General features: G+C 43.0%; 1 protein-coding gene across 12 annotated transcripts in view; it reads left to right on the top strand.

Annotated features, from left to right (window-relative positions):
* The window catches only part of LOC115849874 (protocadherin alpha-C2), a 171,868-nt gene extending 150,639 nt beyond the window's left edge, over positions 1–21,229 (top strand). For 11 of the 12 annotated variants that reach the window (XM_070045205.1, XM_060296315.2, XM_060296305.1 and 8 more), the window contains exon 4: positions 19,317–21,229. In XM_070045205.1, the coding sequence (XP_069901306.1) occupies positions 19,317–19,627 (311 nt within the window). In that variant the 3' untranslated portion in view covers positions 19,628–21,229. The remainder of the gene's footprint in view (positions 1–19,316) is intronic. The other variant, XM_060296303.1, reaches the window with a different exon arrangement.
* Positions 21,230–21,841: the final 612 nt, after the last annotated feature.

A 21,841-nucleotide genomic window follows, 5' to 3' on the forward strand; every position in this document is an offset into this window, starting at 1 on the left:
ATTCAAGTTTCTGTTGGGGAGATCCTAGGGTCTCAGGGACCAAGGAAGGGTGTGTGTGTGTGTGTTACCAACTCTGCTACCTGACTTGGCTCAAAAACAACAGGCCACCTGTATGTTTGAGAGCTTTGTGGGGAAGCGGAAGTGGCGGGTGAGGGTCAGCAGTTCATTCTGTTGGAAAGAGTGCTTGGGTTGTATAGAATTGGTGGGCTTGGAGCACCTCCCTGGGAGGTGCTTGGACAAGAAAGACCTATTTATGGCCTGGTTTGAGGGCAGAGGGGTAGTGATAACTTGTAATGCCTTTAAGCTTTGCAGCTCCAGCAGGCGTTGCCCTCAGCCTCACTGATTCTAGTAAACTAGAAACGAGAGCTGGTCCCCAGCAACAGCAAGGATCTTTAATGACAAATATTTTCAGAGCAACTCAGTCCAGATTCCAAAAGAACTTAAAAAGTTCTTTTTCTCAGAGGCAGTTAGCTTTGCAGTTGAGAAGGTCATTGCCTAACCTGGAGAAACATATTCAGGTCAAGCACTGGCTGGAGACTAGGGGCCTCTAGGGGAGGGTCATAAGAGAGCTCAGTCAGTGCCAGGAGGCCTGGAAATGAGCCTGTGGGTTGGAGAGGAGCCTCTCTCTGCCTCAGCACTTGGAGCTTGTTACCCACAGTTATAGAAAGGACAGGGAGAAGAGATGGATACTGTTCCACTCTCATCTCAGTAAGACCAAGAGCTTCCCCAGCAGTACGCTGCCTGGAAAGGTCTAACTCCGAGGCAGTGGGCTAGGTGAAGGATGGGAGAAGGCAGTCCTGAGGATGGCAGTACCAAAGGAAATAAAGGGGAAAAAAGGATGTTTTTGCATAGTTTTAAAATAGGAAATGGAGAGTTTTGTAGAAGTCAGACTCAAGAGGTTAACTACAGAAGGTTAGGGTGTGAAAAGGTAACTTTCAGGAACCAAATTTGCATCCACAAGACAACAGGAATGATGGGAAGTTTATTGTTGCTAGAGTCGTGTCCCTGGGCTGCTGAATCCCAAGCAGAGTACCCTAAGCCTCCCGATTCTAGCTGCGATTGCGTGTGAAAAACAACCAAACAAACTTTAAAAAGAAGGAAAGCCTGTCCTGTACAGAAAGTCTGAACAAACAAGTTTGTTGTTGATGGTCCAAGAAAGCCTGCCAGCTTGGGTTTACTTCCAACATTGGCCCAATCCCGTGTCCAGAGCTGTTGCTCTAGGTGACATCGTGGGCCAAGCTGAGTAGTGAGGTGACATTCCCCAAGTCACCTCTCTTATTTTCTTTGACTCTGCGTCATAGATACTGTCTTACCCAAGCACACATATGTCATGTCTGTTTCCATAGTCACCTGGTGTCACCCAAAGGTCTGTGACAAAGCTAGAAGCTTCAGCCAGTGTAAATGACTTATGTTAGATGCACACCAAGCTCCATGTCAGAGTTTTGGGGGGAGAAGGGCATCACCAGACGTGTAAACAGCCCTGAGATGGATGCCCTTGAGCCTGTGAGGCTGGCTCTGTGTGTGATGATGAGCAAGGAATATTAGAAGTTAGCAGAAGTTCCCTTCTCTCAGCTAATGCCTATTAGTAGGGAGGTGTGTGTGTCAGTTGGAGGGTCTTTGTCGTTGAAGTTTCAAAGTTTTTGAATCCTGTGCTGTTGCCCCCCTGGGTTGTAGAAATAGTATTTTAGAACAAGAGAAAGGAAGACTATATAATAGCTGTTATGTATGGAGAACTGTGATAAGGACTTTACATGTATTGCGTCCTTAAACAAGAGAGAAGTGATTATTATTCCCATGTTCTAGATTAGGAAAATTGAGGCTCCCAGGAATTAAATGACTTCCTTACAGTCATCCTTCCTTATATCTAGTTGGTGTTTTTTGCTCACTATTATATTCCCAGTATTGAGGCAGCTGTCTAGTACATGATGGTGCTTAATAAATATTTGTTGAACTCATCAGGGAATAGCAATGGCTGAGGCTATATTTGAACCCATGTCTGCCTGCTGCTGAACTCTATGCATTTAAATAATACACTACTTTGTCCCACTTGCCAGGTGAAGCGAATAGTTGGGTAACTAGGAGAAGACTATTCACTGTCTGAGTTCCAGGCTGACTGTAGGGGTCTATAGTATTTCTCCATTCCTGCTGTAATCAGTTTCTGCAAACTTTGTGACTTAAAGCAATACAGATTTATTATGTTACAGTTCTAGAGGTCAGAAGTACAAAATGGGTTTTACTGCTGGCTAAAATGTAGGTAGGTTCCTGCCACTATGTAACAAGGATCCACTTTCCTTCAATTTCCAATAACATGTTGCTCATTTCCATCTGAGCCCTCCCTGGCAGCACCTTTAATGTCCATATTTCTACAACAGTCTGTTCATGACAAGTTAGGTATTCCCCAAGACAATATATGTTTTCTCTACCATACTCCTCACTTCTGAGTCCTCTCTGGCAGAGTCATTAATATCCATATTTCTACTAACAGTCTTTTCAAGGTAATCCAGGCAATTTCTTCATGCTCCTCAAAGCCCTCCAGTCTCTGCCCACTGCCCAATTCCAAAGCCACTTTTACATTTTTACTTATTTGTAACAGCAACACTCCACTTCCAGATACCAAAATCTGTATTAGTTTCTAGGGCTGCCATAATGAATGACCACGAACTGGGTGATTGAAAACAATACAAATTTATTACCTTATAGTTCTGGAAACCAGAAGTCCAAAATGGGTTTCTCTGGGTTAAAAATCAGCATGTTGGGGCTTCCCTGGTGGCACAGTGGTTAAGAATCCGCCTGCCAATGAGGGGGACACAGGTTCGAGCCCTGGTCCGGGAAGATCCCACATACCGCGCCCGTGTGCCACAACTACTGAGCCTGCGCTCTAGGGCCTGCGAGCCACAATTGCTGAGGCCCGCGTGCCTAGAGCCTGAGCTCTGCTACAAGAGAAGCCACCGCAGTGAGAAGCCTGCACACCACAACGAAGAGTAGCCCCCGCTCACTGCAACTAGAGAAAGCCCACGTGCAGTAACGAAGACCCACCCAAAAAGCAGCCAAAAAAAAAAAAAAATCAGTGTGTTGGAAGGGCTGCATTCCTTCTGGAGGCTCTAGGGGAGGACCTTTTTCCTTGTCTTCCAGCTCTCAGGCTGCCTTCATTTCTGGGCTTAGTGGCTCCTTGCTCCATCTTCAAAGCCAGCTACGTAGCATCTGCTAATCTCACTCTGACTCCCCTGCCTCCCTCTTTCCCTCGTAAGGACCCTTGCGATTACATTGGGCCCACCTAGATAATCCAGGATAATCACTCTAGCACAAGATCCTTAATTTAATCACATCTGCAAAGTCTTTTTTTACCATGTAACATAACATATTCACAGGTTTCAGGAGTTCCTAGGACCTGGGCATCTCTGGGGCACCATTATCCTGCCTACCTCAGAGTCATTTATGTGCAGGCAGCAGTGTCTGTGTGTGTCTGTGTGTAAATTTCAGTAGAGACGAAGGTAAAATAAGGTGCATATTAGGACCCTGAAGAGGGTGTAGTCAGTGTGGACTAGACTCTAAAAGCCTTTTAAAAGCTATTAATTGCCAGAAGTTTGCTGGAGACATATCCATCACCCGCTTTCTCTCCAGACCTTAGCTAATTAGGAATCGATGCATGGGGCCACCTGAGGAAATCAAAGTTCAGAATCAGGCTTATTGTTGGTAAAGAAGTTCTGGAGAATACCACAGGGCCTCTAGCAATGCAAGGGAAGAATACCACAGGGCCTCTAGCAATGCAAGGGAAGAAAATCAAGAATGGCAGACCTCTCCCTTAGTGAGGAAGGGGAACTGTCCTGGTTTGATTGGCTGAGCTAGAGCAGAGAAAGAGAATTAATTAGGTAAGAGGTATGTCATGAAAGAACAGTAACTGTTGATCCTAATTTGGCGCAGTCAGGAAACACAATCCAGGGAATTCCCTGGCAGTCCAGTGGTTAGGACTCCATGCTTCAAATGCAGGGGTGGGGGGGTGGGGGGCGGGTTTGATCCCTGGTCGCGGAACTAAGATCCCACATGCCGCGCGGCGCAACCAAAAAATTAAATATTTTAAAATAAATAAATGAATAAAGGGCATGGTAGCTAGCAAAAAAGTCAGTCACTATTTCTAAATCTCACTTTTCCTCAGGGATGCCTCCTGTGTCAGGGGCAGGGTGGTGGTAGGCCAATTCTGTGGATACACATGCGTTCAGGATTTGTTTGTTTGATTTTTAGGAGCATTTTGCCTAACAAACCTATTCTCACACTAGCTACCTCCTTGAGATCCTAACAGGCTAAGCACTTCCAAAGCCTGGAGCATCTCAGCACTCTCAGCAGCTCTGACTGGAGACTAAATCACCCTCTTGCCTCTGACAGTGACTAGCCATGAGACCCATGGAAGGTTCTCCTTGGAGGCCAGCATCCCCTAGAGGCTCCTTGTGTCACTAAGATGTCAATCCGACTGCTGTCCCTCAATCTGCAGCCAGTGGAGTTGTGTTTAGTCAATGATCAGTGTCATGTCAATTTCCCTTTGTTGGACCAAGTATAAATTGATTCTAAATACCTGTCTTGGGGAGATTTCTGTAGGGAAGATGAGCTTTTCAGTGTGCTGTCTCTAATTCTGGGCACTTAGAGATATAAATTAGTTTCCTTGGTCTTTTCACACTCAGGGTCACAACCTTGCCTCCAAGATACTAGCCTTCTTTTTTTTTTTTTTTTTTGTGGTTCGCGGGCCTCTCGCGCTGTTGTGGCCTCTCCCGTTGCAGAGCACAGGCTCTGGACGCGCAGGCTCAGCGGCCATGGCTCACGGGCCCAGCCGCTCCGCGGCATGTGGGATCTTCCTGGACTGGGGCATGAACCTGTGTCCCCTGCATCGGCAGGTGGACTCTCAACCACTGCGCCACCAGGGAAGCCCAGATACTAGCCTTCTAAATGGTTGTGATTTGAAGGGCACTAGGAAGATCATCACAAAACTCACCTAACAGGCAGGTCCCTAGAACTTTACCATTAACCACCACCACTAGAAGCATTCTCTTTTAAAATACCCCTTCATTCATTCATATCCTCTCTCTTCCTCCCTCCTTCCCTCTCCCTCTCTCTGTCTCTCTCACACGCACACACATACACACACACACACACACACACACACAAAGTATTAGACTATCCCGTCCAAGGGTGCTCTCCTTGGCTTGCCTTCAGTGTAGAATTTGGTTGGAGCTTCCTATAGTCATTAAACAAACATTTGTTAAGTACCTACTTACAGCCAGTCTTTGTTCTAGGTGATGCGAATACGATACTAAATATAACACAGTCCTGTCCTCATCATCTAGTGGGGGAGACAGAAATGTAAAGAAATAAGGTGGGACTATTACAGTGTCAGGACCGTAATAGTGCCATGTATAGGCAGGTCCAATAAGGAAGCTTGTCGGTCCAGAATGGGACCCAGAGTCTATCTATGTTGTAATCCATGCAAACCCCATGTAAATATGGTCAGCTGGATCATCTTTCCTGATAAGGACCTCTTTAATTGTTTTCACAGGGCTCAAACCCTCCCTCAGCAACCATGAATGTTAGATATTGTGGGAGCCCAGAAGATGGAATTGGGAATTTAGGGGACCAGATCAAAGAGTATGTGGCATTCAATACTGGGTATTGAAGGATGGTACATAGAATGCGGGAAGAAAGAGAGTTCCAGACAAAGGGAACAATACATGCGCGTGTGTGAGCCTTAAACCCAGAAGGCATATTCTGGGTGAACAGAATGAGTGCATTTGATGGGCGGGGTAAGGTGGAGGACTGTTGGGAAATGAGATCAGAAAGCTGGACTGGTGTCAGATTTTGTTGGGCTTTAACAATCCTGCTAAAGAATTAGAACTTTCATTCAGTTGCTGGCAGTGGAGAGCCACCAGGTTTGTTTGTTTGTTTTTAAGAAAGGAGCCTCTATTGAGCCTCCTTAGCTCTACTGAATCTGCAAAAATCATCCTGTAATGTGTCAAGACAAATTCATAAGCTATCAACCTAGTGTTTTCCTCCACCTAAATCAGGGATTAGAAATGTTGAGTGTCTAGAAATGTGGGACCAAGAGGGTGATGAATGCAGCATTTTTGTAAAAAGGCGTGGCCTTGGAGATGTTCTTAGGTAACTCTGCTGGACTTGGTTTGATCGTGTCCAAGAAAATGTGGAGCGTGAAGGGAAGACTTGTTTAAACTTTGCCTGTGTTAGCTTTTTAAGGGAGGTAGCATGGCATTGCACAGTGCCTGAGCTCCCTGTGGTACAGCTTCATCACTGTGCCTCAGATTTATTAATGTGTATAAAAGGAAAGACCGAAGGCTGCTGTAAGGATTAAGTGAGATGACGCCTGTGAAATGCTTGGCACAATGCTTAGCTCACGTTACTATTTTCTCAGTTTAATACACCTGGCACTTAGCACAACACCTGGCACACAGTATATAGGATTCACAACGTCTTTGCTAGATGAAATGGAATGGTCTTAGGGTGCACAGAGTCGTAGGGTGGTGGTGGTGGAGAGGGTTCTCCCCGACGACACTCGTTCTCCTGCCCTCCTCCCTGCAGTATTCTGACAGCACCTCCGTTTTACACCCTCAGTGCAGAGATATCACGGTTTGTCTAGAAATGGTTGCTCAAGGCTGCAAAGGGGCACAGCAACGGAGAGCCTGGGATTGCTGCTAAATCTTAAGAAGAGCAGATTGTGACAAAGTACGGGGTTGGGGGGAAGACAGAGAAGAGAAAATGTGAAAACCTAACGAAAACCAGACGCAGTGCTCTCACTGAGTGACATGGTGTTGCCTCACCCAGTTTCACGTGGGACAGGCAGGGTGAGACCACTGTGAAGAGTCACTGTCAGGTTGCAGTACTGAACGAGGAGCCCGGCGGTGGGCTCTGGGGTCCAGGCAAGGCTGCTGCATGGGGCCTGGCACTTGGAAAATGCCCTGTTTGGTTTAATACTATGCTCTCACCGCCTTGAAGTTCTTAATCATTTTTTACAAGGGGCCCCCCATTTTCATTTTGTAGTGGACCCTGCAAATTACATAGCTGGTCCTGGGTGCAGGCTACCTGGGGCAGTGACATTTTGCCTCAGCTAGTTTTTGAGCTAGTTTTTTGTTGTTGTTGTTGTTGTGGTATGCGTGCCTCTCACTGTTGTGGCCTCTCCCGTTGTGGAGCACAGGCTCCGGACGCGCGGGCTCGGCGGCCATGGCTCACGGACCCAGCCGCTCCGCGGCATGTGGGATCCTCCCGGACCGGGGCACGAACCCGTGTCCCCTGCATCGGCAGGCGGACTCTCAACAACTGCGCCACCAGGGAAGCCCATAATTAATTAATTTAAAAAATGGGTAGCACCTTACTCCCTTACTTCAGTCATCCACTACCAAGAGCTTAGTGTGTATCCCCCAGATTTTTTGTACTGTAAAGTTTAAAGTACTGTATTATAAAATAATACGCAGTTACATTGTTGATGTAAATATTAAACAGTACAGCATCATTTATGTGAAAATATTCAAGTTTTCCTCCGTTCCACTCCCCTTTAGTGAGGCAACCACCATTAACAGTTTTGTCTGTATGCTTCAAATATATTTTTTAATTAATAAACTTTATTTCTTTAGAGCAGTTTTCGGTTCATAGCAAAATTGAGTGGAAAGTACAGAGAGTTCCCGTAAGCTCCTGTCCTCACACCTGCCCAGGCTCCACCACTATTGTTAACCAGCACCAGAGCGTGCATTTGTTACAGTTGATGAATCTATGCTGACACATCACTGTCACCCAGAGTCCAGAGTTTACACCAGGGTTCACTCTTCCAAATATTTTTCAAATTAATTTTTAATTATGTAATTGATGTATGAATGTTTTTTCTATGTCTATTAAAAATATGTAGGCTTTCAAAAAGCAAAATGGGATAATATCATGCATATTAGTATATAGCTTGTTTTTATTTTTTAACAAATACCTTTCCAAGTCACTACATATAGACCTGCCTCATTCTTCTTTAATAAGGGCATACAGTGTTGTATGTCTATATTATGTTATTTATCCAGTTTCCCATTGGTATATATGGTTTTTAAAAAATATTTGTTTGGCTGCATCAGGCCTTAGTTGTGGCGCGCAGGCTCTTCCTTGTGGCACGCGGGCCTCTCTCTAGTTGAGAGGCGGCACACGGTCTCAGTAGTTGCGGTGTGCGGGCTCTCTAATTGTGACAGGCAGGTTTAGTTTCCCCGCGGCATGTGGGATCTTCGTTCCCTGACCAGAGATCGACCCCACGTTCCCTGCATTGGAAGGCAGATTCTTAACAACTGGACCACCAGGGAAGTCCCTATTCGTTTTTTAAACAACTTACACATTCTTTTTTCTTTATTATTTAAATATTTATTTATTTATTTAGGCTGTGCCTGGTCTTTGTTGCGGCACGTGGGATCTTTAGTTGCGGCATGAGGAATCTCTTAGTTGCGGCGTGCATGCGAGACCTAGTTCCCCAACCAGGGATTGATCCCGGGCCCTCTGCATTGGGAGCACGGAGTCTTACCCACTGGACCACCAGGAAGTCCCCGCATTCTTATACATATATATTTTGCACTCCTAGTATTATATAGAATAAATTTTCAGAAGTGGGATTATTGGTTATAGGGTATGAACATATCAGATTGGCGCTCTCTTATCTGGGGTTGACTGCACTTGTTACACACTCCCTCTAACCCCCACCTCTCTGTCACTTAAACTCAGTGACACCATCTTCAAGGGACTTAGCCCTCAGGGTTGAGAATACTGGAGCATCGAAAGGAGAGAATTTACTTGTGAATAATAACAGTAATAGCTCACCTGCATTGAGCACTTAAACCATGTTTTGTGCACTCAAGCCAAGTATTGTTCTAAACACTTTACATGTATTAACTCCTTTAATCTGTATAACCACCCACAGAGATAAGTCTATTCTTATACCCATTTTAATGCTTAGGAAACTGAGACACCTAGAGTTAAGTAAGGTCACACATCTGTCTAGTAAATGTTGGGGCCAGGATCTGAAGCAAGGCTCTTGTGCTCTTAACCTCTGCACACACTCTCTAGAGAGTTTAATGCCATAAAGTTGTCAGAGTTTCTCTACCTTGTTTATTCCTTAAAACAATATTGTATTTATTCATTTACTTGTCTTTTTCTACACTGTAACTCTTTGAGGGCAGGGTACCTGTCCAAGTATTCTTCATAACCCTATACCCTAATTCCTAGCACCATGTCTGATTTACTGTACATAATAAATAAATTTAGTTGAATGGATAACAAAGCACCTAATTCCTAGCACCATTCCTAATTTATTGTACATAATAAATAAATTTAGTTGAATGAATAACAATGCCTCTGGGAGGTAGCTACTATATCCATTTTACAGATAAAGAAACTACAAGTCACTGTCACCCAAACAATGCAGTAGAAAAGACTAGTAAGTGGAATCGTGGAGCGGCAATTTGAACCCATGGCTTTTGATACCTAATCCAGGGTGCTGTCCACCTTGCCTGAGCTGCCTCCTTCCTGCGTGTTTCTGAGGGCTCTGGAGCATAGCTCCCTACCTAGCAACTGTTTCTAAGCTGGAAGACTCACAGCTAGCCAGTTTTAATGATCCCTGGGAGGGGCAGAGCCTGATGGGAGGAGGGCCCCTAGAAAATAGTTTCTGGAAGCACTGCAACCAGGAATCAGTTGTTAGAGGAGTCAGGTTCCTTAGAGGACTACCGCGTAGTAATAATACGTATCCTCTATGTCGGCTTCTGCATGCCACATGTTATTCTGTGCGATTTATGAGCTTTGTCTCTTTTTAATGATCGCAGTCCCATTAGATGGATATTGTTATCTTTGTTTTACATGTGAAAGAATACTGAGAGGCCGAGTGACTTGCTCAAGGTTACACAACAAATAAGTGCTAAGGCTGAGATCCAACTCAAAATGTGTGACCCCCAAACGTTCATTTTAAGCATTCTGCTACCCCAGCTTATAACAGCAGCTGGGGCAGGGGACATTGTAAGAAGAAATTGCCCTCCCAAGACCCTGGAGGACTTCAGTGACGAGTAGGTAGAGAAATAAGGTAGAGAAAATAAGGTAGAGAAAACCATGCAGCCTGAGCCCTCCTAGGTGACGGGGTCACAGAAAGAAGAAATGTTATTTTATTTTGTTTTTTTAGCTGGCTGTGGGAGCTAGGAAGATTTGAGACCAGCCATTCCAATTTTTGAATCTGGGTTCTCAGCACGTGGTGTCTTTATAGTCAACCTAGAAATGGCAGAGTTATTTTGGGCACAAAGCAAGAGCTGTGGCTTTAAAAATATGCCACTGTATTTATCTCTTCCGCTCCAAGATTACTGAAAATTAGCCCAGCTGTGGCCTGAGGCACCAAACAGCCACACAGTCTTCTTCCAGCTCACTCAGCCCACCCTAAGCGGGTGAAACACCCAGAAGTGGCAGCCTCTGGGGAGTGGCTATCGGATTAGTTCCCCATCACCAAGCCTACCTTCTGAGCACACACACATACCATCCCTTCCCAGCTACTGTAGGGATCAGGATGCTAGGCCTGTGAATCAGCTCAGCTCTGTCTTCTCCCCCATCCCCAAGGCTTCAATAGAAGTAAAAAAAAGTCATAATTCTAATATTGAGCTGAGGAGTCAGTACAAGAATAATTTTTCAGCTGTATTACCAAATCACTGTTTGATTCAGGGCAGACAATCTTGCGGTAATTTAAGCCTTCACTTTCCTTATCTATAAAATGGAAATCTTAAAAATATATATTTTTTATAATATATATATATATAAAATATATGTATATGCAAAGTGCTTAATAAAGTGCCTAAGAGAGTACCTGGCCCATAATAAGCAATCGATTGATATTCCTTAAACTAGTGAATCTCTGCTACTCTGATCTTACTAACAGGGAAAATGTGGTGAGCTTTTACTTTATGTTAGGCACTGTGTTATATGCTCTCTAAGGATAATTACATTTAATCCTGTAACAACCCGATGAGGTGGATGGTATTATTCCTTTACACATGAAAACTGAGGCCCAGAGATAATTATTTGCTAAACATCACGTAATTTACATGATGTAGCCAGATTTAAGCCTAGTATTCTGATTATAGGGCCTAAAGTCTTAAAGAGAACAGGGAGTATATTTTTACATTCCCCTGTTTCCATGGAAAATTCTTTCCACTGTCAACTGAAGGACTAAGAAGCAGTGGGGAAATGCCCAGGTGGTTTTAGCTTTCTTCCCCTGTCTCTGATCCTGGACAGGATTTGGGTTTGCAGCCATCATTCTCCTGTGTTTTGTGGGCTGTAATGACTCAGATTTACTTTGCCCAGTTCATAAAGGATCGAGTGAGGGAGAGGAGGCGGAGCTTGTCCAAGCAGTCCACAAACCATACAGATGGTGGGATAGGGGGTGGGGAGGGAGCGAGATATGTTTTACATCCTGGTCTTTCAGTGGGTTTGATGGCAGATGCTTTTTGCGTTTTGGTCTGAGCGTGTATAATTCTACAATCTGCCAAGTTCTGGTAGAGAAAGAGAGGGAGAGACAGAGAGAGAAAGACACACACACACACAGAAGAAATGGTTGCTCAAAGCCACAGAAGGCTCAAATGAAATTGGAGCTGCTTGAAGGGCCGCAGTGGCTGGCGGGGTGGGAAAGGAGTCCAGGAGAAGCGAGGTGTCCCTGTGCAGAAAGCCTGGGTGTTCACTTGCAAGCCCAGAATCTGCACAGCCTTCCGTGCCCTGACCCTTCCCTGCGTGGCCAGAGGCAGCAGCAGAAGCAGCAGCCCGCGCCAGAGAACAAGCAGTCCAGGGGAGCTGTCTGGTGGGGCCGGAAACGGCTGTAATCATTTAATAGCCTTTGCTGGCTGCACGAACCTAGCGGAGTGGGCGGTAGGCAGGCTCCAGAGTGCTGTCTGGCAAGATGGTCCCCCGCTTTAATCAAAATGATGGGTTTTCTGGAAGCTCTTTATTAACCTCAGCACCAGAATCCCAGAGATGGTAACAAAGGGATGAATGGGGAGCGAAGGGGAGGGCTGCAACCTGCCGGCTGGGCTGCGATTTTCCAGAGCTGAGCACTCACTCCCGCAGCCCCACCCCTCCCCCCACCTCCACACTTCTTTCTATTGATTCTTTCTTAGAGGCTCCTGCCTGCATCGCCGTCTCCCAAATGATGACTAAACAGATGTAGCCAGAGCCATAGCTATATTTGTATAATGCTTCAGGGTTTTCAAAGGGCCTTCATATACAGCTCAGGATGTGGGTCTCGTTCGTAACTGGAGTGAGACTACCTAGATTTGAGTCCCAGACTCCACCAGTTAGTAACCCTGTGACGATCGGTCCTCAGTCTCTTTATTTATAAAACCAACATATCTATAAAGCAGACATGGATATTGGCAATATCTACTTCCTATGGTTCTTGTGAGGAGTAAAAATTATATAGCATATGCAGATCTGCTTAGCCCAGTGCCTAGCACATAGGAAGGCAGAGTAAATGTTAACTAATTCATAACCCTGATGAAGGCAGGAAGGTGATCACCTCCATTTTATGCCTGAGGCAACTGAGGCTCAGAGTCGTTTATGTAAATTGCCCAGGACTATGTACCATTAAGTGATAGAACCAGGGCAAGCCCTCAAGTTCAGAAGAGCAAAGCGAGATGAGGAGAGGAAAAGAAGATTAAAAATCCTCCAACATTCTCCAGCCTTGCCCCTCTAAAAACTTTCCTGAAAGTACTATTCTTGGTCAAAATGACCGTGGGTGGTTTCGTTAGGGGAAGTCTGTGTAAATCAGATAAACCTCTCCTGGCCTTAGCTGATTGTCAGGAGCAGATTAGAATAGGGGTTGGGGGTAGGTTTACAAGTCTGGCATTTACTTCACAATCTTCAGGACCTTCCCTGGCATCTGCACTGGCAAAGCCTCCAGCTCAATTGTTCCCAGTCACTGAGGCTAAACTCCATCCAGAGTTCGTTTAGAATGAAAGAAGAAAGTAGGGAATGTTGCCCAAAAGACCCTGGGCAGTGTCTAAGGGAAGTGCCTAAAGTGGGTTATTGGATTAGCTGAAGTGGTCAGCTACCCCCATAGGGCAGTTTTTAAAGCTGGAGATCTGTATGCCTTTGTAAAACAAAAAGTGTATGTTGTTCATATTTTTACATGTATACCTACTGTGGAGAAATCAGCCAATTAAAAAAAAAAGGCAAAACCTTTTTCTATAATTATGATCATACTCTATTAAACTTTCAAATTCCATTGGGTTGTAATCTGAATGTCAGGGAAGGGCTGATCCTCCGCCGCTTGAGGTCTCTCAGAAGTCTTCTTTCCAGGCTGTAATAGATCCATTCATTTGGGTCATGGCTGCATCTCAGTCTTGTCTTTGTGAGCCAGTGAGCTGGGTCCCTGGGAGCAGAGGGGAGGGGACCTGTGGGAGGTCCCAGGAGCGGGAGAGGGAGACAGCACTGAAAGAAGAAACATTCCCTTGACTGACCTGAGACTGGCCCTGGGCTGGGGTTAGGGGTAGAAAAGGTGCATCTTCCTTTCTCATCTTTTCCTCATCTTCCTTTTTCATCTTTCTCATGAGATACTCTCATCAAGGAGTATCTCCTTTATTCTGCCCCAAAGTCACAGCATTTTATAAGCGAAGCTGGCCAAGGGCTTCAGTGCTCTTGGCCAAAAGGGACTCAGATTTAGGAGGTCAGTAAATGTTGTTTGTCACAGCCTTAAGATATTATTCCACCTGAATGAACCCTCAGAGATGTTCGCACACACATCAGCCAGAACAGGTTGGGTACAAGGATCTGGGAGGCACTGGGGAAACCAGATCTTGTTCTGCTCTGCGGAAGCTGAATATGAGGAGGATGCACCTGAATTCTTCTTGGAGTGGAGGCTGAATCAGACCCAACCTAGACTCCCAGCCAAGGCCGAGGGAGCTCAGTGACATGTAAAAGAACTCATCAACTCTTAGGGATCCTGCTGTGAGAGGCTCCCTCCGCCCATAGGCACGGCCATTAAGGTCCTTTAACTCTGCAAGATAAAAATATCTCTGAATTCTGCATCTCCAGATGACAGTCCTAAAGGCCTCATACAGAGTCCTGGCTGTGGTCAGAAAATTTTCCATCCTGGACTCTGTGAGAGCAACTAAAGGACTACAGAGTGGTGTTGAAACCCAGTTCTCCTAGACGCCAAGTCAGAGGCTTTTAATTGCATTTCTCACTTTTGTCTCAGTCTCTCAGGGGCAGGGCCTGTATTTGACAGGTCAACAGGCAGATTCTGGCTGAGGTCAACTGCAGATTTGATTATCTTAGACGAATCAAAGAAATCAGTCTCAGAGAAAAAATATCTATAGCCCTATGTCCAAAGAGCTATAGTGTCAGCTCTGCCAGGGGAAGCATGGTGTAGCAAAGGGGTTTATGAGAGAAAAGAAACTCTCTTACTCCCTTTCCCTACAGTCTGCTGGTATTTGGACTAAATTTGCAATATCCTTACCCTGCCGTCCTAGCCCTGAGAGCTGCGCCATGTATAGTTGCCCATGTGTGATTCCATTTGTTGAGCTCTTTCATTGTGCTGGAGTCAGTCTCAGCACTTCACATGCATTTCCTGGTTGTCTTTAGGGACTCCAAAGTGCGGCAATGGAAACTTATTTGATCTGCTAAGGAGTGGGCACCACTTCCATTTCTCACATCAGTCCTTTCATTCATCCATCCAGCAAGTATTTATCAAACACCTGTTATGGGCCAGAAATTGTGCTAGACACTGGCTACACATTGGTGAATAAAACAGTTATATTTTCTTACAGAATAGATTACTAAAAAGAACGTGCTGTATAGCACAGGGAACGTACTCAATACTCTGGCGTATATGGGAAAAGAATCCAAAAAAAAATGAGTGGATATATGTGTATGTATAACTGATTCACTTTGCCGTACACCTGAAACACAACACTGTAAATCAACTGTACTCCAGTAAAAAATTTTTTAAACATTCAAAAATAAATACATATTTTCTGCTTCTCTGGACCTTACAGTGATAGAGATAGAGGTGAAGGGGGTGCTGCTTGGCTAGGATGGTCATAGAATACCTCTCTGAAGAGGTTTCAATTAAGCACAGACTTGAAGAATGAGGAGTCATGCTAAGCATGGAGGGGAGACCATTCTAGGCAAAAAGAAGCCGTATGTGTACAGATTTTGAGGCAAAAACAATCCCAAGGGGTGTTGAGGAATTGAAAGAAAACCTGTGTGGCTGGAGGATAGTGGTAAGAGAGACACTTGTAGGTGAAATTGGAGAATAAAAGATAACAGGCTGTTGAAGGGCTTTGTATACCATGTTAAGGAGTTTGATTTTTTTTTTTCCTCTCAAGGCAATAGAAAACCTTCAAATAATTTTAAGCAAGGGGAGTGATATAAAATAATTTCTATTTTTTAAAGGATTTTTACTGTGTGCATGTTATACTTCAGTATTTTAAAAACGGAGAAAGACTTTAAGGAATAAAGATGACTCTGGCTATGTGTGGAAGGTTAGAGAGAGGCAAAAGTAGAAGCAGGCTGAACAAGGAAGAGGCTATTGTTGTAATTCACATACAAGATAATTGTGTCCTGAAAAAAGGTAGCAGCAGTGAAAATGGGGAGAAGAGGACAAAGTCTAGATATGTTTAGGAGGCTGAAATGACAGGTGTTGGTATATTATAAATGAAGAATAGAGAAAAATGAATAATGGCTCTGAAGCTTCTGCCTTGAGCATTGGAGTGAATGGCATATCATCGATTGAGATGAGAGATTTAGAAGGGAATAGAGGAGAGGAATCATGAGTTTGATTTCAGATTCCTTCAGTTTGAGTTGCCCATGAGACTGCCAAGAGGAGATACCAGATAGGCAGTTGGATACATGAGATTGGAGAGACCTATGGGCTTTAAGTATACATTTGTATCTCATCAGCATATTTAGATGGTATGTTTACCCATGGACAGGCTGAGATTCCAAAAGGAGACAGTGAAGAAAAAGAAGAAGAAAAGGTCTAGGGCCAAACCCAAGGAAGCTGCAATACATAGGTAAAGAGGATCCTGCGAGGAAACTGACAAAGAACAGCCAGAGAGAGTGGTCAGGAGAATGGTTTGATACGGAACTCATAAAAAAATAAGTGTTTCAAGAAGGGGATTATTAATGCTGCTGAGAAGTTCAATAAGATGAAGACTAAAATGTGACCACTGGCTTTGGAAGTAATATAATCAGTGAGCTTGCCATGAACAATGTTAGAAAAGTAGTGCTCAAGGATACCAAATTAGAGGAGATTGAGAAGTGGTGGAAGGTAAGGAGATGGAAGTAGCAAATGTAGAGAATCCCAAACTACAATCAAACGTAAACTGTTTATCTGGCAGAACTTTCCATGGCTCCACCGAACACTGCTGTGATGCCAAAAGGTTTCAATGTCATGGCCACTGGGATCACTTCGCTCAGACAGACCATTACTCTTCTTCTCTAGCTCTGACCTCTACTCTTCTAGAAGTCATTGGTATACTTTATGGTGTGTCTTCCAACTAGACTCTTGGGAAAGTCTTGCACTGGAAACCCCTATGGATGCATAATCATTTTCTCAGGTCTCAGCGTAAATTTCACCTCTCTTGGAATCTCAATTGACTTTCTCAAGTGTAGTTAATAATTTTTGCCTCTCGGTCCTATAATACTTTACATGTACCTATATATATCTTATCTTTTATTTTTAATTGAGATATAATTGACACATAATAGTTCCAGGTGTACAACATGATTTACTATTTGTATACATAGTAAAATTATCACAATAAGACTAGCTAACATCTCTCACTATATATAGTTACAAACAAATTTTTTATTATGATGAGAACTTTTAAGATCTATTCTCTTAGCAGCTTTCAAATATGCAATACAGTATTATTAACTGTAGTTACTGTACTGTACATTACATCCCATGACTTATTTATTTTATAACTGTAAGTCTGTACCTTTTGGCACCCTTCACTACCACCACCACCATCTAGCAACCACCAATCTGTTTTCTGTATCTATAAGCTTGTTTTTTTGTTTGTTTTTTTAGATTCCACATATAAGTGAGATCATGTGGTATTTGTCTTTCTCGGTGTTATTTTGTCAAATATTTAAATATTGACTTATTTCACTTAGCATAATGCCCTTGAGGTCCACTCATGTTGTCACAAATGGCAAGATGTCTTTCTTTTTTATGGCTGAATTATATATATATATAAAATTCAGCTGTGTGTGTGTGTGTGTGTGTGTGTGTATCACATTTTCTTTATCCATTCATCCATCGATGAACACTTAAATTGCTTCCATATCTTTGCTATTGTAAATAATGCTGCAGTGAACATGGGGGTACATATATCTTTTCAAGATAGTGTTTTTGCTTTCTTTAGATACATACCCAGAAGTGGAATTGCTGGATCATATGCTAGCTCCATTTTTAATATTTTGAGGAACCTCCATACTCTTTTCCATAGTGGCTACACCAATTTACATTCCCACCAACAGTGGACAAGGGATCCCTTTTCTCCATACCCTCACCAACACTTTCTATTTCTAGTTTTTTTTTTTGTTTTTTTTTTTGCGGTATGCGGGCCTCTCACTGTTGTGGCCTCTCCCGTTGCGGAGCACAGGATCCGGACGCGCAGGCTCAGCGGCCATGGCTCACGGACCCAGCCGCTCCGCAGCATGTGGGATCTTCCCAGACCGGGGCACGAACCCGTGTCCCCTGCATCAGTAGGCGGACTCTCAACCACTGTGCCACCAGGGAAGCCCTATTTCTAGTTTTTTTGATAACAGCCATTCTAACAGGTGTGAGGTGATAGCTCATTGTGGGTTTGATTTGTATTTCTCTGATGATTAGTGACATTGAGCACATTTTCACATACCTGTTGGCCATCTGTATGTCTTCTTTGGAAAAATGTCTATTCAGATCTTCTTTCCATTTTTCAATCAGATTGTTTGGAGTTTTTTAATATTGAATTCTATGACTTCTTTATATATTTTGGATACTAACCCCTTATAAGATATAGGATTTGAAAATATTTTCTCCCATTCTGTAGGTTGCCTTTTCATTTCGTTGGTTTCCTTCTTTTTGCAGCAGCTTTTTAGTTTGATGTAGTATCATTTGTTTATTTTTGCTTTTGTTATCAGATTCAAAAAAATCATTGCTAAGACTGATGGTAAAGAGCTTACTGCTTATGATCTCTTCTAGGAGTTCTATGGTTTCAGGTCTTATGTTCAAGTTTGTAACCCATTTTGAGTTAGTTTTTGTGTATGGTGTAAGATAGAGGCCCAGTTTCATTCTCTTATATGTGGCTGTCCATTTCTTCTAACATCATTTATTGAAGACACTGTCCTTTTCCCATTGTATGTTCTTGGCTTGTTTGCCATAAATTAACTGACCATTTTTGCATGAGTTTATTTTTGGGCTCTGTATTCTCTTCCATGATTTGTGTGTCTTTTTATGCCATACTGTTTTGATTACTATAGCTTTGTAATATATTTTAGAAGTTTGGTGCCTCCACCTTTGTTCTTCTTTCTCAAGAATTCTTTGGCTGGGGCTTCTCTGGTGGTCCAATGGTTAAGACTCCATGCTTCCACTGCAGAGGGCACGGGTTTGATCCCTGGTAGGGTAATTAAGATCCCACATGCCATGTGGCATGCATGCATGCATGCATAAATAAATAAATCTAAAAAATAAAATTAAAAAACGCTTTGGCTACTGGGTTCTTTTGTGGTTCCATACAAATTTTAGTATTGTTTGTTCTATTTCTGTGAAAAATGCCATTGGAATTTTGATAAGGATTGCATTGGATCTATAGATTGCTTTGGGTAGTATGGGCATTTTAACAATATTAATTCTTCCAATCCATGAGCGTGGAATATCTTTCCATTTGTTTCTATCTCCTTCAATTTCTTTCATAAATGTCGTAAAGTTTCCAGTGTACGGGTCTTTCGTCTTCTTGGTTAAATTTATTCCTAGGTACTTTATCGCATATTCTGCTTTAATCCAGTACATTTCCTGCCCCACTCCCAGGCAGGGTAATCACAACCAGATATTCTTTAGAAAATTCTTCACAAAGAACCAAAAATATGTTACTAGAAACCTAGATTTCTGGACCCTCTGGTGAAAAAAATTGTTTCCAAACATTGGCCTTGCCCTAGGCTTGAAGAAATAAGTCACGATTTCATGGGGGCCATGACCATCTGTGCAGCCTCTCCTGTGTTCAGGCTCCTGGTGTGGCATATGGAAAGCATATGTTGACTCTGTGACTGACTTGTGATGGTTTGTCTTGCAGAACCAGAGGCAGGAGAGGTGTCCCCTCCAGTCGGTGCTGGTGTCAACAGCAACAGCTGGACCTTTAAATACGGACCAGGCAACCCCAAACAATCTGGTCCCGGTGAGTTGCCAGACAAATTCATTATCCCAGGATCTCCTGCAATCATCTCCATCCGGCAGGAGCCTACTAACAGCCAAATTGACAAAAGTGACTTCATAACCTTCGGCAAAAAGGAGGAGACCAAGAAAAAGAAGAAAAAGAAGAAGGGTAACAAGACCCAGGAGAAAAAAGAGAAAGGGAACAGCACGACTGACAACAGTGACCAGTGAGGTCATCTAATGGAAACAAGCCACTTAGCCAGTTTTTGTAATAATGGCAAATCTCTCCCATGTAGCAACTCCCTACTCCTTTTTCCTATCCACATGAGCCCTTTCTTATAGACCTCAGAAATCTGCAGAAAGTTCCCTATGTCTGTCTAGATCACATTTAACAAGTTTTGTCGTAAAAGCTTTACTAAGTCTGGTGTTAACTCTCTCTCTCCACTCTGGCTTGTTTTCAGAACCTAAAAAGCAGACCCAAGTCTCCTTTCTCCTCCGCCACAAAGGAGAGGCTTCCCAGCCCCGCCAGTGAGAGGTTGGACTCTCTGCCCTGTGCTCCGGGGATCCTGTCTTGATGACACTTTCAGGGCAGGCTGAAAGGTTTTGAGATTGAGCAGCTTGAGTGTCTGTGGCCACTGGGTATGTGTGGCCACCGGGGAATATGTTGGCTGGGATGGGCCAGATTAGACTAGGAGGGCTGGGAAACAAAGGCAAATCAACAATGGGAAATGTGAAACGAAAAGGTACCAGACTTTCTAAATCTTACAGCTGAAGAGGCAGTGGCCACCCTCTAGCAGACAAAACTCCCCCCATTGACAAGGCTTTAGGAATCCCTAAATCTCTTGGCTGTGGTGTCATTATACCTAAAACCTGCATTTTACCTACAAGCCAATAGTTCAGTGTTTAACAGGGGGCCAACCAGGGCAACAGAAGCAGATCTGATGTGTTTCCTGCATATGTCCTTGTGCTCACTTTATTAAAAATTCTTTTGCACACAATGTTATGAAAAGGTCAGATTCTTTTCCGACAACACATATGCAAAAGCAAAAGAAAACCCCAGCACCTCACTTTATGCTGTTTGTTGATAGATTTATTTAAAAAAGAGAAAATCTATAACTATAAATCTTTAAAGAGAAATATGATGAATTCAATTCCCCTAAACTATCCTCGAAAGAGAATTCAGCCTACAGCCGTTTAAATGATCATTGCTGCTACAGAAGTGCTTTAAGAGAATTGCCTGAAACATCTGTATTATACCGGCCACCTGCCAATCACAGCTTTACTCTTTCAGGTCACTCTGGGGCTGCCTCTTGCATGTATTAATTACTAAATAAAAGGATCTTTCGCTCTCTGTTTTCTAAGAAACAATTATGTGCACTTTGAATACACAACCTTCTCTAACCAACTGTATCAAGACCCAGAAATTGAAGAAAAATGTTGTTTTCTCATACATACAGTGAGCAGACTTTCCAATCCTCTAATTCTGTGATTTGTCTTGGTGTGATCGCCAACACCTTCTCTTTGGTTTAGTTTTCCTTTTCTATAACACTCTGAATTGCTAATCTTGCTAACACCTATGATGTTACCTGAGCTCAATCTCCCATATGTATGCTGTATGCTATTATAAGACTCCTGATATATATTTACTCTGTGCTTGTGTATGTGAATGTTACTGCAACTATTACCTAGAGTGAACTTTAAGCTTTATTGTTGAATGTAATTCCATTATATTTCCTTTTGTACACCTGTGAAAAAGTGCAGTAGAGTTTTTTTAACCATTGTTAATCAACTTTTATGTATGAAAGACACAGTAAAATTTCTTTCTTAAATCAAGATACTGGTGATTCAAGGAATTTTATTTATGGTCAGCCAAGAGCTCTCTCTTGCCAAGACTCTTGCTGGCAAGGGAATGGTTAAAGCTGTTTTTCTCTAGTAACAGTTCTGGAATGCATACTGAAGATATTTCCTGAGGGTGTGCAAGCACAAAATTTACCAATCTGACCTCTTTGAAGTTACAGAATACTTTGAAATTCTAACAATATCTGGAATATCAGCTCATAGAGAATAATAAAATTTACTGTCACCTTAAATAAGAAATTTTAATTTGTTAAAATGTACAATTTAGAAGTTTGATTAATTATATTATCTTTTAAAAGTTAACATAAAAGAGGTAGGAGTCTGTTATTAAAAGCATTAAATCTCAAAAAAAACTCAAACCTGTTTTGTCTACTTTTAGCTTCATTCTCCCATTTTTTGAAGGGTGTGTAACTTCAGCTCTGCAGGATTGCATGGGGTAAAACTTATTGCTAACACATGTGAACCATTGCTACATCATTGTAGGTTGTAATCATTTTGCCCCACTGAAACCCATGTATCTGACCTTACGTGCCTTTTGAATACTAGGAGAATCGGGCTAATTTATTAATGATGATAATTATAATGCAT

This window comes from Globicephala melas, chromosome 3, assembly GCF_963455315.2.
Source record: "Globicephala melas chromosome 3, mGloMel1.2, whole genome shotgun sequence".
In the NCBI taxonomy this organism is placed as follows: domain Eukaryota; kingdom Metazoa; phylum Chordata; class Mammalia; order Artiodactyla; family Delphinidae; genus Globicephala; species Globicephala melas.